The sequence below is a fragment of the Macrobrachium rosenbergii genome, chromosome 55 (assembly GCF_040412425.1).
Source record: "Macrobrachium rosenbergii isolate ZJJX-2024 chromosome 55, ASM4041242v1, whole genome shotgun sequence".
Lineage (NCBI taxonomy): Eukaryota > Metazoa > Arthropoda > Malacostraca > Decapoda > Palaemonidae > Macrobrachium > Macrobrachium rosenbergii.
The window spans coordinates 58,811,985-58,826,163 of NC_089795.1; the positions used below are offsets into that span (position 1 = coordinate 58,811,985).

The 14,179-nt window shown below is 41.3% G+C and overlaps 1 protein-coding gene across 1 annotated transcript in view; it reads right to left on the minus strand.

The window, feature by feature from the left end:
• LOC136835299 (endothelin-converting enzyme 1-like) overlaps positions 1 to 14,179 on the minus strand; it is a 186,718-nt gene that overhangs the window by 12,408 nt on the left and 160,131 nt on the right. Inside the window, exons 11-13 of the mRNA XM_067098615.1 lie at positions 3,385 to 3,560; positions 1,285 to 1,395; positions 285 to 438 (exon numbers count right to left, since the gene is read on the minus strand). Coding sequence (XP_066954716.1) covers positions 285 to 438; positions 1,285 to 1,395; positions 3,385 to 3,560 — 441 coding nt within the window. The remainder of the gene's footprint in view (positions 1 to 284; positions 439 to 1,284; positions 1,396 to 3,384; positions 3,561 to 14,179) is intronic.

The window sequence follows — 14,179 nt, forward strand, 5'->3', positions numbered from 1 at the left end:
AAAGAAATACCAAAGGGATTTAGAATTACAGAAAATACTGGTTACAATTACTCTAGAAAGCTATTCCCCAAAGAGACTCAAAATAAATATCTCACTGATAAATTTCAAATCTCATTTGTAAGAAACAGGTCTGGAAGGAAATAATAATAAAAAGATAGATTGTAAAGCTAATCATCTGAATTTTTCCAAAGACAAATAGATATTTCAGTAATCACCAATGTTGTAACTGTAAGAAGAGTCACAATATCACAGGGATTTCGATTGAAAAGTCAGTAAGTGCTTACTTGATAGGTTTGCCGAACAGCATCTATCTCTGACGCTGTATCTGCTGCTGTTCTCTCCACAACAGCATCCGTCTCCACATCTAAATCCATCACAGAAGAGGCTACACAGTCTGATAAGCTTCGTAAATTCTCTGCTGACCTGTTGGAATTTGAACTTCAAAAAGTAATTACATCATTCAAGAACATAACATATACATATATAAAAGTTCAAATATGGTACTGAAATAACACAATTTAATATTATATAGCGGATGAAAATAATTTTACAGTTAAATCCATTTAAAAGTGGTATCCTCAAAAAGTTGAACACACACACACACACACACATATACATATATATATATATATATATATTTTATTTTATACATATATGTATATATATATATATATATATATATATTTTATATTATATATGTATGTATATATATAATTTATATAAAAGCTAAAAGTCAAGATCTATAGCACAGTGATAAGACCAGCATTAATGTATGGATCAGAAACATATGGGCTCTGAAAAGAGAGGAACTAAAGCTTGAGAGAACAGAGATGAGAATGTTGGAGATCGATTAGGGGAATATCGCTGCTCGAGAGACTGGAAAATGATGAAATAAGAAGAGCAGGCTTAGTAAAGATAACAGGTGATAAGAGGCCACGCACTGAAATGGTATGGGCATGTTTAGGGATGGATGACAGGAGAGAGTGAAGAGGCCTTTGGACAGAACCTGTTAGAGGAAGAAGATCGAGAGGAGACAGAGAATAGATGGCAAGATAAAGTGAAGGAAGATATGGAGAGAAGAGGTTTGGTGGAGGATTTATGCCTTTGATATGAAGGCAGTGGAGAAGGCGCATCAAGCAACCGATCAACGTTATAACTTGAAGAAGATTATATACTATATATATATATATGTTATATATATATAATATATATATATACATATATATATAAGTTATATATATAGTTATATGTTTCATATATATATACTACCAACCTGTTTAGTACACTGTCCGTTCAACCAGTTGTCCTCTGCTGTTCCATGCAAGACCAACGTTGTCTACAGAACGAAGCATGGCTCTTGCTATTTGCACTCCAATACTCCCATAAAGCATGGCACTACAAAAAGACATGACGCACAATCACAAAGCATTTATAAATTATTTCTGTTTATGTATCGCTAAAGTTTCTAGCTTAAATAAATAAAGCCTGATGAAACCCACTGAATAGCAAATACCGCTGTTTCTATTTTATAGGAAAGACTATAAACTACGTATATAAAAGTTTTATGGTAAAGAAGAAATATGAGAGTGCCAAATGTAACGAATGAGAATATGGTTGAGGAATAAGACCATCAAGGGCAGTCAAAACGGGAAGAATTGCCCAAGTTATATTTCTATCTGTAATGAATAAGAGCTCTCCACTAAGTATAACAGTTCAAAAAAACAAGTGAATAATGCTAATTGAAAACTCTATGCTACCTATGGAATTCGAAAGTTTTATATCATGGTTATTTACTTTGGGAGAATAAAACATCCATACTCACAAAAGTTTAAATAGAAACAAACAAGTTAAACATGGTGCCCTAACACAGTGATAGTCTCGCACTCTAAGGCTTGCAAATGTTTTATTAGGCTGTCAATGTCTTCATGGAAGGTTCTCAACTATAAAACTATGAATTTACCTTCAACAGAGGCATTCGCAGAGAATATTCCTGGCCATTAGAAAGGGTTTACCTCTTAAGGTAATTGGTCAAGGGTCATTATTTTAATTAAAAAAATAAAGCATATTCAACTTTGAGATTTCACAGAATCTCCTTGTGTGTTAAAAACTACTCCTAGCACTGACAGCAGGAATAAGGAATGGAACCATGCGGATCCTTGGCCACCCATGCCCTGGTTTCATATTTCTGAAGAACTATTTTGTCAGAATTAACCACCTAACTGGTAGATCAGGTCATCTGTCAAAAGCCACACCATGTCTCTTGATTTCAAAAATGATGAATAACATACCCATATAGGAACATTCATACTAATATGCTTGTGCCAAATTATAAACTGTTTTTCTCATTTCAGCTAGTAAATAAAGAAGGCTACAAAGTGATTCAATTTTTAGCCAATAAAAGATTAATTGCCCTAACAGTAATAACTGATTTACTTATTACTTTTATACATTCATTTATAACAAAATATGTTAACCTGACCATATGATAAGTGTTTCTGTTATGCCTTTACGAAAATCGTCCATGATTAAAAATGTACGGTACTTTTAAACATTAAACACATACACTATTCTAGCAAATATTAGTAAGGTCTCCACCATCTTATAAAAAAATCTTGCCTTTTTTTAATGTTTTCTCTTGTTACTCTTGTACCATGGCACTTCAGTATACCTGTACCCGACTTTCATATGTACAGTATTATGAAAACATATAGCTTTCTTCTAGGATTTAAGTGTGTATCTAACTTATACAAAATTCATAAGAAATATATTTTACTCCAATAAATAATGAGAACACTAATTTTTTTCTCATATAATTCAAATTACTTTCATATTCATATACTTTCACTTAGGATAGAACTATCTGAGCTATGGTGAATACCTTTGGCTTCATAGGCCTGCGTTCCTTCCACACTATGATTTCTTGAAATATTTCTATTTACATAAATACCTTCTTTCCCTCAAAACTAAGGCTATTATTCTCCATCAAACAACTTGAAGTAAAACAAGCCATTATCAGCTGTGCCCTAATTATTATTTACTGTCACTGACTCTCCATAAGACAAACAGATTTAATCATTTTGTAAGATCTGAGTTGTACTATTCGTTAAAGTACTGTGTTTCAGGCAACGCGTTCCAGGAACTTTCCATGAATAGATATTGTAAATAAATACCACCTGTGCACCAGTATGAAAGAACTCATGCAATATTTCCATTTCTGATTTTTTTTAACAATTTTGTGAATTCTGTGCATTTATAGTATTGATGTGTGAATTTCTAAATATCTTGAAATAACTTATTCAAAATGAAATTGACTTCATTCATAAACATTCATGAATGGAATTTTTTTCCTCAATTTATCAACGATTATTAGAAGTGGAGACTTACTAAGGATAGTTGCGATGAAATAGAGGTGGGCTGAGGAGATGTGGTGGAATGACAATCTTGTTGGCCTCATGAATATAAGTAACATCATCGGCTGACAAGGAATCTATCCATTCGGACTCAGGCATGGGGTCAATAAGTTTAAGTTCCAGCTGTTTTCTGCTGTTTCTCATGGAATCCTGAAACAAACATGTTACTTTAAGTACACAATCTATTAATTTAGCAGTCTTATTTCATTTTAAAAGAAAATGTGCAAAATCTAAAATCTACTGCAAAAAAAAAATCAGAAAGCTTCATATCGTAAAAAATAGTAAACAGTCCTTCTGGAACAATAATTCAAAAATCTGTAAGACAGACTTCATTACCTTTAACATTTTTGTCTTTTATTTAAAAAAACAATATATAATACTGTATTTACAAATGATGAACATTACAATTTAACGAAGTATAAAAAAAAGGGATAACATAGGTTCCTTACACTAACACAAAAAGGGACAAGGTTTACATTATATTTAAGAGAACATCTTAAAGAAAACACAACAAAGATACACTAACCAATTGAGACAATTTAATTACAATTAAAATTTATAACTAATATATCTGTATGGAAAGTGATTTCCCATGTTGCCCTTATATTTTATCAACAATAGTTTTCTCCTTATTTTCCATTTTGACTTCATTAGTTCAAATACAATTTCCATATCAATATCAAAATTTAAATAAATATACAATTTTCCTCTTTTTGGATTTACACTGACAATAATCCAACATGATATATATTTTTATAAAGTTTTTTTGATATTTTCTGCTACAAATAGCTTCAACAATTAAAAGCCCCCATATTCGCGTTCTCTCAAGATTCGCGGGTTTCTCTGTGGAACATATCTAGTGGGTATTCACCGGAAAAATTCCCCATTCAAGTATTTTTCTGAGAAATATTCACATATTACTGTATTTTCATATAATTTCATGAATAAATGCACTTTTTGTGATAAAACTCTTAAAATACTCAGGTACATGCATTTTTACAGGATCTTTCTTGTGTTTAAACCATCAAAAATGATATTTTAATAATAAAATAAGGTTTGTTCATACTACCTGGCAGATATATATATAGCTGTATTTCTCGAAATCCGACAGAATTCAAAACTCGTGGTACAATGCAGCATGGCCCAGGTGGATTAATTACTCATTCCGCTGGGAGGCGGGAATAGAACCATTCCCATTTTCTATTCAGATTTTCTGGTGCCACTGTCTCAGAGGGAGGCGGGAGGGCATTCAGTATAACTGCCAGGTAGTATGAACAAACCTTATTTTATTATTAAAATATCATTTTGTTCATGACACTTACCTGCCAGATATATATATAGCTTCCACCGTAGGAGGTGGGAAGAGACAGAAATAGATTTAGGAAACAAACTAAATGTAGGCATTGACGCCTTGGTTTCCATACCTGTTAGCATGGCGACTTCGAGGTTATCTGTCACCCAAGCCTGCTTCTATCCAGAGTCTCCAGCAAGTGGGACCTATAAAGCTTGAGAGATCCAGATGACCTGTCCACGGGGCGTGACCACAATAGACTAGATCATGCGACTATACAGAGAGGGAGAAGGGCAACGACCAACACCTGACCGCCGCTATAAGATGACAAGAAACCTAGCATAGGCTAAAATTGGGACATCCATCTCCAATGTGGCCACCCAACAACCAAAAATAAACAACAATTCAGATTAAAAATACAACCTAACCCCTAAAAGGATAGATGAGTATTGCCTTCTTCTCCCCAACATTGTGTCTGCGGAACGTACGGTCCCAGCGAAGAGCAGGTCCTCAAATGTCGTCGACATCCCGCGTAAGTAATGCTAAGCTTAACACTGCAATTACTTTCCCAGAAGGTAGCACCACACATTATTCAGAGACATATTCTTTGAAAGCTACCAAGTCACGATAGTCTCTAACTCATGAGTTTTTATTTTCAGAAGTCTCATGTCACTCTTTCTAGGCAGGAGAATGTGAGCTCGAATAGGTACTTAAAAAGAATGCTAAGGCATTTCTTGGACATGGAAGATCAGGGCTCTTTCACTGAACACTGCAGATTGTCCGAAGAGCTCTAGCTTCTTGGTCTTGCTAAGAACTTGGAGAGGCCCTGACAGACACAGATTCCTTTTCTGACTTTTGCCCAGTATTCACAAACCTTTATCTCAAAAGATTTAAATATGGTTTGAAGGATTTTGTTTTGGCTAAGAACAAAGGATTTAGGGAGCATACAGCATTAGGGACCCCTAAAGCCAATATGTTTTAAATTGCTTGCACTTCACTAATCCTCTTAGCTGTCGCCAGAGCCGTTAGGAAGACAGCTTTCCTCGTCACGTTCTTGAGGGAAGCCGAAGCCAGAGGTTCAAAAGTATTAGACATAAGAAACTTCAGGACAACATCCAGATTCCAAGAAGGTGTCATGAGTTGAGGAATTTTGACAGTCTCGAAGGATCTCAGTAGATCGTGAAGATCCTTGTTGTCGCACAAGTTCAGGCCTCTGTGCCTAAAAACTGCCGATAACATACTTCTATAACCCTTAATAGTCGAGACTGCCAGTTTATTCTTATGCCTAAGATAAAAAGGAAGTCAGCTATTTGTGGTACAGAGGTCGTGGTCGAGGAAACTCCTTTACTCCTGCACCATCTCCTAAAAACAGACCACTTGTACTGGTAGACCGCATTCGAAGGGAGGTCTCCTGGCATTGGCGATGGCCTTTGCCACAGCTCTCGAAAAGCCTTGCTCTGGCCAACTTTTGAGATAGTCTGAACGCAGTCAGACTCAGAGCGGAGAGGTTTTGTGGAACCTTTCGAAATGCGGCTGCTTGAGAAGGTCCACCCTCAATGGAAGCGTTCTTGGAAAGTCCACTAGGAAGGACAGGGTCTCTGGGAACCAATCCGCTGCTGGCCAGAAGGGGGCTATTAAAGTCATCCTTGCTCCTTCTGACGTTGCAAACTTCCTTATCACTTCTCCCAGGATCTTGAAGGAGGGAAAGCGTAAAGGTCGAGGCCTTTCCAGTCCCAGAGGAGGGCGTCTATGGCTAACGCTCCTGGGTCTAGGACAGGAGAGCAATAAAGGGGAGTCTTGCCGTCCTGGACGTGGGCAAAGAGGTCCACTAGAGGACGTCCCCATATTCTCCACAACTCTAAACATACCTCCTGGGAAGAGTCCACTCGGTCGGTAGCAGCTGATTTTGCCTACTGAGAAGGTCTGCTCGGATATTCTCCACTCCCGCAATGAACCTCGTGGGAGAATAGTGACCCTTCGAGCATGAGTCCAGAGCAGGATCTTCCTCGCTAGGATGAACAGGGAACGAGATCGAGTACCCCCCTGTTTTTTGAGGTACGCTAGAGCTGTGGTATTGTCCGAATTGACTTGGACAATTCTGCCTGCAACTTGGGCTTCGAAGAATTGAAGAGCCAGAAAGATAGCACCCAATTCCTTGAGATTTATGTGCCAGGACACCTGTTCCCCTCTCCAGGTGCCTGACACTTCCTCCCCTCCTAGTGTTGCTCCCCATCCTTCCTGGACGCGTCGGAAAACAACACTAGGTCGGGGCTCTGAAGACGAAGAGAAACCCTTCTGCAAGCTTTAAGGGGTCGAACCACCACTTCAGATGATCCTTGATAAAAGGAGATATCGTCAAAATCTCTTCCAGATCCTCCTTTTCCTCCAATTCTCTGCCAAGAAAAAACTGGAGTGGTCTGAGATGGAGCCTCCCAGGGAAACAAACTTCTCCAGCGAGGAAATGGTCCCCAGCAAACTCATCCATTCCCTCACCGAGCATGTTTCTTTCCCAGAAAGGACGAAACTTTCCTTAAGCAAAGCAGTTGCCGCTCTGGGATGGAAAAGCTCGAAAGCCACTGAATCCATCTGAATCCCCAGTTAGACGATGGACTGAGTCGGGATCAGATGGGACTTTTCTTGTTCACAAGAAGTCCCAGGGACTTCGTCAAATTCAGCGTCAAAGTCAGGTCCTCCAGACACTTCTCCCGAGAAGAGGCTCGTATGAGCCAATCGTCTAGGTAGAACGACACACGAACACCCGCCAGGTGAAGCCACCTCAACGCGTTTTCATGATCACCGTGAAGATCATGGGAGCTGTGCACAAACCGAAGCAGAGAGCTCTGAACTGGAAGACTCATCCCCAGCACAAATCTCAGGTACTTCCTTGATTGAGGATGAATGGGAACATGGAAGTACGCATCCTGTAAGTCCAGAGAGACCATCCAGTCCCCTGGTCTTAAAGCCCCTAGAACCGACTGGGGCGTTTCCATCTTGAATCTTTCCTTCGAAATAAAGCGATTCAAGACGCTTACATCTAAGACCGGTCTCCACTCTCCCGACTGTTTCGGGACTAAGAAAAGCCTGTTGTAGAACCCCGGAGAATCCAACTTCAGAACTTGTTCCACGGCTCTCTTCTCTAACAACTGCTCCAGGAGGTCCAAAAGAATCTGTTGTCTTCTCGGTGGTAAGACGGCGACAGATCCCTGGGCGACGCAAAGGGGTGGAAACATGAGAAAGGGGATCTTGTAACCCTTCTCTATAACAGTTAGTGACCATGAGTCCGCCCCTTTCGTTCTCCAGGCTCCCGCAAAATAAAGAAGCCTGGCCTTACAGGTGTCTGGAGGTGAAAGGAGTCACTTTTTTCCCTAGGTTTAGAGGGGCCGCTCCTCTGGTGAAACCTCTTCCTCAAGGAGACGATCTAGAGGAAGAAGTTCCTCCGCGAAAGGGCTTCTTCTTCCTGGAGGACAAAACTGAAGCAGAAGAAGAAGAAGGAGCTGGAGGACGTCTAGAAGAATGAGCCAACAGATCTTGCGTGGCCTTCTCCTTAAGACTTGCGGAAATGTCCCGAATCAAAGACTGGGGGAACAGATGGTTAGACAAAGGGGCTTAACAATAACTCTGCCCTTTGCGAAGGAGAGACAGACTTAGCTGTGAAGTCGCAAAAACAAGGCCCTCTTCTTTAAGAGGCCCTGTACCAAAGTGAGACGCCAGTTCTTCAGAACCATCCCTAACTGCCTTGTCCATGCAGTTAAGACGCCAGAGAGCTCCCAGGGTAATTGAATCTGAGCTTCTGAAGCTTAAGATCTAAGGCTCCCAAGCACCAGTCCAAAAAATTAAACACCTCCATGGTGCGGAAGAGACCTTTTGAGATGATGATCTGTCTCTGACAAGGTCCAAGAAACCTTAGCAGTAGGCAGATGAGACCTTCTGGAAGCGCCGACAAGACTGGTGAAATCCCCTGAGAAGAGGAAGGAACTCTAGGGCTGAGATCTTCTCCCGTCTCATACCACATACCAGCCTTGCCTGAAAGCTTAGACGGAGGCACAGCGAAAGAGGTCTTGCCATGGGACTTCCGTTCCTCCATCCACACGTTGACTTTCTTGAAAGCCCTCTTGGTCACCAACGAAGAAGTCATCTTCAAAAACCTGGCGCTCCCTAGCTTTAGAAGAAGCTAACTGAGAAGGAGGAGAGAGAGGAGCCGAAGGTTTAAACTTGTCCCCGAACAAGTCTTTAAGCAAGCCGGTCAAAACTTGATAATCGGAAGAAGAGGAAGCAGACGAGGCTCGACGTCAGCAGGATCCGAATCGCCAGAAACCTCTCCCCGCCACAGCCGGAGAAGCAACCGAGTCACCCAACACTTTAGGGGAACGAAGGCCTTGAGGTCCGATCTGAAGAAGATCTTCTTTTCTCAGACGAAAGAGAATGCTCCGTAACGCCCTGAAGAGCAACCGGGGACGTCCTGAGGAGCGTCCTGGAGAGCGTCCTGAAGAGCGTCGACACTGGCGTCACGCCCAAAAACCGGAAGAGCGTCCTGTCGAGCGTCCTGCACAGAAGCGTCCTGAAGAGCGGCTACCGAAGCGTCTCGGGAAGAAGCTCGCGAAGCGTCATGTTGACGAGCGTCACGACGAGGAACAAGAGAGCTAACAGGGCGACAAGGCGACGACACAGGCGAAGGAGACGACGAAAGCGGAGCAGGAGAAGGAGACTTCCTTGATCTTTTGACAGGCAAAGTCAAGTCCTTGCGACGACGAGGAGCAGAGTCCTTCTCTGCAATAAGAGAAGACAACTGCCGCTGCATCTCCAACAAAATCTTCTTAGATGGAGAAGAATCATGCCTGGGAGGAGAGACAATCCTATGGGAAGACGATGGGCGAGGGGACGCCTTCTTCTTCCTCACAGGAGCAAGAAAGGTTCTCTCCTTAGAGCGACTGGGACGCTCCGAAACATCTTCATCAGACGAAATCCTAGTCCTCTTCTGCGGTGGAAAAGCTTCAAAATAACTAGCCGACGAAGAAGACTGACGAGAAGCGTCCTCTTGAACACAGCTCCTCTTGAGAGGACGAGTCCTTACGAGAATTCCACCCTTGCGAGGAGGACGCCTCGGAGGACGAAAAGCAGTCCTGAGAATGCGTGTCGGGCACGATCTCTGGCAGCCTGGGAAGCGACAACAGGACCTGCCGAAGGGACGCCAGATCAGTGGGAAGCCCCATAACCTTCTTTGCGGCTTTCGACATGCCTTCTCCCTGAGTCCTGGGAGTCTGACAGCGGTCCAGGCCTAGAAGCATTATGGGGCCGATCTGACGCCCTCCACAACACTGGGGGAGCACTACACTTCACACAGCACTTTGGAGAGATGTCACTTTGTTCTCGAGCGCACGGATAGAACTCATGATCTGCGCCAGGCCGAACCCTCCACAGACACAACATCAGGCCTCGAAGGCAAAACCACAGGGACAGGTGCAACATCAACTACATTAGGATTATCAGGAGAGGAAATAACCTGACTCTTGCACACACTCCTGGAGGAAGACCTCCTAACCCTGTCACGCTCCAACTTGGTGAACATACGAATCATAAGACTTCCAGCTGCATCCGATAAAGGTTCACACTCCTTACATTGATCATCTATAAGACAAACATGCCCCCTACACCTCAAACAAACCGAGTGAGGGTCTACCGGCTTTCTTCGGTAGCCTCACCTTACAATCACTCATGCAACATACACGGAAACTAGCAGAACTAGAACCAGACATATTTAAAGAGAGGTCATAAGCAAAATCCACAACAGTCCAGAAAAAGCGTGTGCCAATCCACAATCCAAGAATCAAAAACCAAAAGTCAAGAGAATACTTAAGTGGGAATAAGCAAGTTAACGAAATCCAGAGGCAGAGGTACTGTAACAGATGTTAACAGTACCGCGACAGAGAAAATCTGAATAGAAAATGGAATGGTTCCCGATTCCGCCTCCCAGCGGCGGAATGAGTACTAACCACCTGGCCACACTGCGTGTGCCGCGAGTTTTGGAATTCTGTCGGATTTCGGAGAAATACAGCTATATATATATCTGCCAGGTAAGTGTCATGAACAAATGGGCAGTTCTAAGTGTTTTTAGAGGGGTTTTAAGTATTTGCGGATTTTAGCTATTCGCGGGGTGTGTGTGGGGTACGCATCCCCCGCGAATACGGCTGAACACTCTCACAATACTAGAATACATGCATTTGAAACTTGATTTCCACATTTTGTACATGTGTCATCATCTGTGATCTTCTGAATCTTTAGTCTTAGGTTTGTGGACAGTATGCCATTCATAAATTTAAAAAGAAAATCTTGTTCTTCAAGGAAAGTGAAAGGAAGACTAATCCTTTTCCATGTATTATACCAGTTTTGTAGCAGAAACCTTTCCATAATAGCTGGATGTGCGCTCGGTAACAGTTTTTTGTAGCATAATTTGATAATACAGTACTGGAAAACCAGGGAATTTGTGCACTGTCATATAAAGTGATAAACAAAACATAGTGATCGGGAGACACATAGGAACAGGCTTTTAAGAAGTTTACACTGAATTAAATGACTCACTCTAATTGTACAATAGTATCTGGTCATACCTCTATCATTATGAAAATTTATAAGTGTTACAATAAATAGTTAATGTCTTTGTAAATATCAGTTACTCCTATACACCAAATTTCTATTCTCGCCATAGTGTGATTCTATTATGGGATGACACATTCCACTTCAAATATACTGAAAAATAACAGAACTCACTTTATATAATTTATGAGAGAGAGAACGTATGATTCAAATACCAGATCCTGGATAGCACCAAACTATTTATGTTAATGGCTTTCTGAAACAAGGCTAAATTCCTGGGTTTAAGTAAGTTTACTTTTGTGTATACCTTACTCAAAAGTATTTCCCCAATTCTTATCACAAGAGATTTTAATATTCATAGGAATATTGAAATCTCTTGTGATAAGAATTGGGGAAATACCGAAACATTTGTCAGCCACTGGCCAGTTCAATCTGCCTAGCTCCTTTCAGGGTCAGCCCATGCTTGAAGCAAAGGGCTGCCACTGATTTAAATTTGTAGACCGGGCAACCCCGGTAAAAAACGTTATGCTTGCCAGCACAATTAGCACTAATGCGCTCTTGTGAGTGGCAAATGGCTCGATCATGGTCGAGCTGCATGCAGGGTAGCGTGCTTGTGATCTACAAAATTTGGTTGGGTGGCCGAAGTGCCAGCACTTTTGGCATTGACGTCGGGGAGGGATGTACTTTTGCACCTTATAATTTTGACCCCCGGTATTTGCGGGGGATACGTACCACAACACCCCCGCGAATAGCTAAAATCCATGAATACTTGACACCCCTCTAAAAATGCTTATAGCCACCAGTTTTGATAGTTTAAAAAACAAAAAACCACTCTAAAAATGGTTATATCTGACAATTTTAATACGGTAGTTTTATCACAAGAAGTGCATTTAGTCACGAAAAAGATAGGAAAAAACAGTAATTAGTGAATATTTCTCTGTGAAAAATACCAAGAATGGGCAAATTTTCCATGAATGATGTGTAAATTTTCCACAAATGATGTGTATATATGTTCCACAAAAATCTGCGAATGGATGAAGCCACGTATCAGGAACCGCGAATAGGCGGGGGTCCACTGTAGTGGGAGGTCTTGCCCCTTGAATGTGATCTTTGCAACATTTTTCAGATGTTTCTTGTTACTCTTGTCCCCAAGAGTGTAACATGTAGAGTTGTAGGGAAGGCATTACCTTGCAGATCTTTGAGGTTGGACATTGCTCGAGCCTGAGTCTCAGTGTCCACCACCACAAGAAGTGAACGATCACTTCTTGTTAGGAATCTGACCATGCCTGCCTGTCTCAGTAGGCACTTCTGAAAGTGGAGTGCTTTGTTCGCGTAAGGAGTGGTTGGAGGGATAATGAAGTACTTGTCCCACTTCTGGAGACTAAAGAGAGTTGATCTAAGGGCAGGGTGAGTGCCGGAGGACATTTTGGGGTGGTTAGAAGTGGACAGAGTTGGAGCCTTAAGGCAGTTTTTTGGAGGAAGAGATGCGTAGTATTCTGTAGTATTTTTGGTGGCACACTGTGGTTCATAAGGTTGTAAAGTGGCCATCAGAGACAAACTGGAGGAAAGGGAGCGTGGGGCATCATTTGCCAAGATGACAGGTGACACGGTAGAAGAGGATAGGGATGAGGAGATTTCTGGGGAAGTAGTCTGGCTTGTGGTCTCTGAACTAACTAAGCCAGAGAAGCCCAAAAAATCTGGGGATTGATTGTGAGCAGGGCCAGTTCCCAACCTCTTAGAATTTGCTTGATTTTTAGAATAGCCATATCCGCGCCAGAAGTCGTAGAGGGGTTAGATATGTTTGCCATATAACAAATGCTATAAATTTCATCCAGGATGAGGTCCCTCTCACCAAGGAGGCCCAACTATGGGAGGAGCAATGCTGTTACCCCCTTGCTTGACCACATTGGGTACTCAAGTTCTACTGGTGGAGCGGCATGCTGTCCAACTCCACCCTCCTTCCAAGTTACAAGAGCAGTGGTGTCCATAATTCAATGCCACACAAAGGTCGTCAACGAAAGAGGAAGAGGAGAAGGGGAAAATTAATGGGAGAAGGAGTAAAGGAGTTAAAGGTTCCAATGTTTGGTTGAATTCACGGCAGAGAGAGTAGGCATAAATATGCATATATACTCTTTCTGCGGTGGATCCCAAGTCCCCAACTTGTCAAGGGGTTGGGATCAGGGGGCAAAAACCTCTGCGATAGATCAATCAGAAGTCACAAAGCCATACGAGTCGTCAACGAACTCAATAATCTTTACACAATCATTATTGAGTTCATAGCTCCATAGAAAGGTTCCTGTAAAACAGTTGTATGCTTGCCTTACATATAGTTCTTAAAGACTGCCCCAATTTTGTGAATTCCAAAGGAAATCTAAATTTAACCAAGACTTGTAGAACAAACTAAACATTGACTCTGTCGAAAGATTTAGTCTAATCAAGCGATATAAAACAGCTTGTACACTCTGTTTCAGTATAGTAAATTACTGTATATCACAGATGAAGTTATTGCAGGATGTAATACTTTCCAATACCTGAGTAATATTGATGTTTCAGCATCAATTCCTCTATTACATTTTGCATTCTATTTTCAATACCTTAGCTAAACATTTGTAATCTACAGTACAGTATATTTAAAAGCATAACTGGGAGCCAGTTGTCTAGGACAGTTAGGTCACCCAATTTGGGAACCAAATTGATTATACCCAAATTTTGTGATTCAGACAGCACACAATTACAGCAGTTTTCATGTAATTTAAAGTTTTAACAAAGTCATTCTTAACATTCCAAAAGCTACTATAAAATTCAACAGGGAGCCTGTCACTACCTGGAGACTTTTCTTCGACAGTGAAAAAACTGCCCTTTCAACCTCGTCAACAGTAAAATCTTC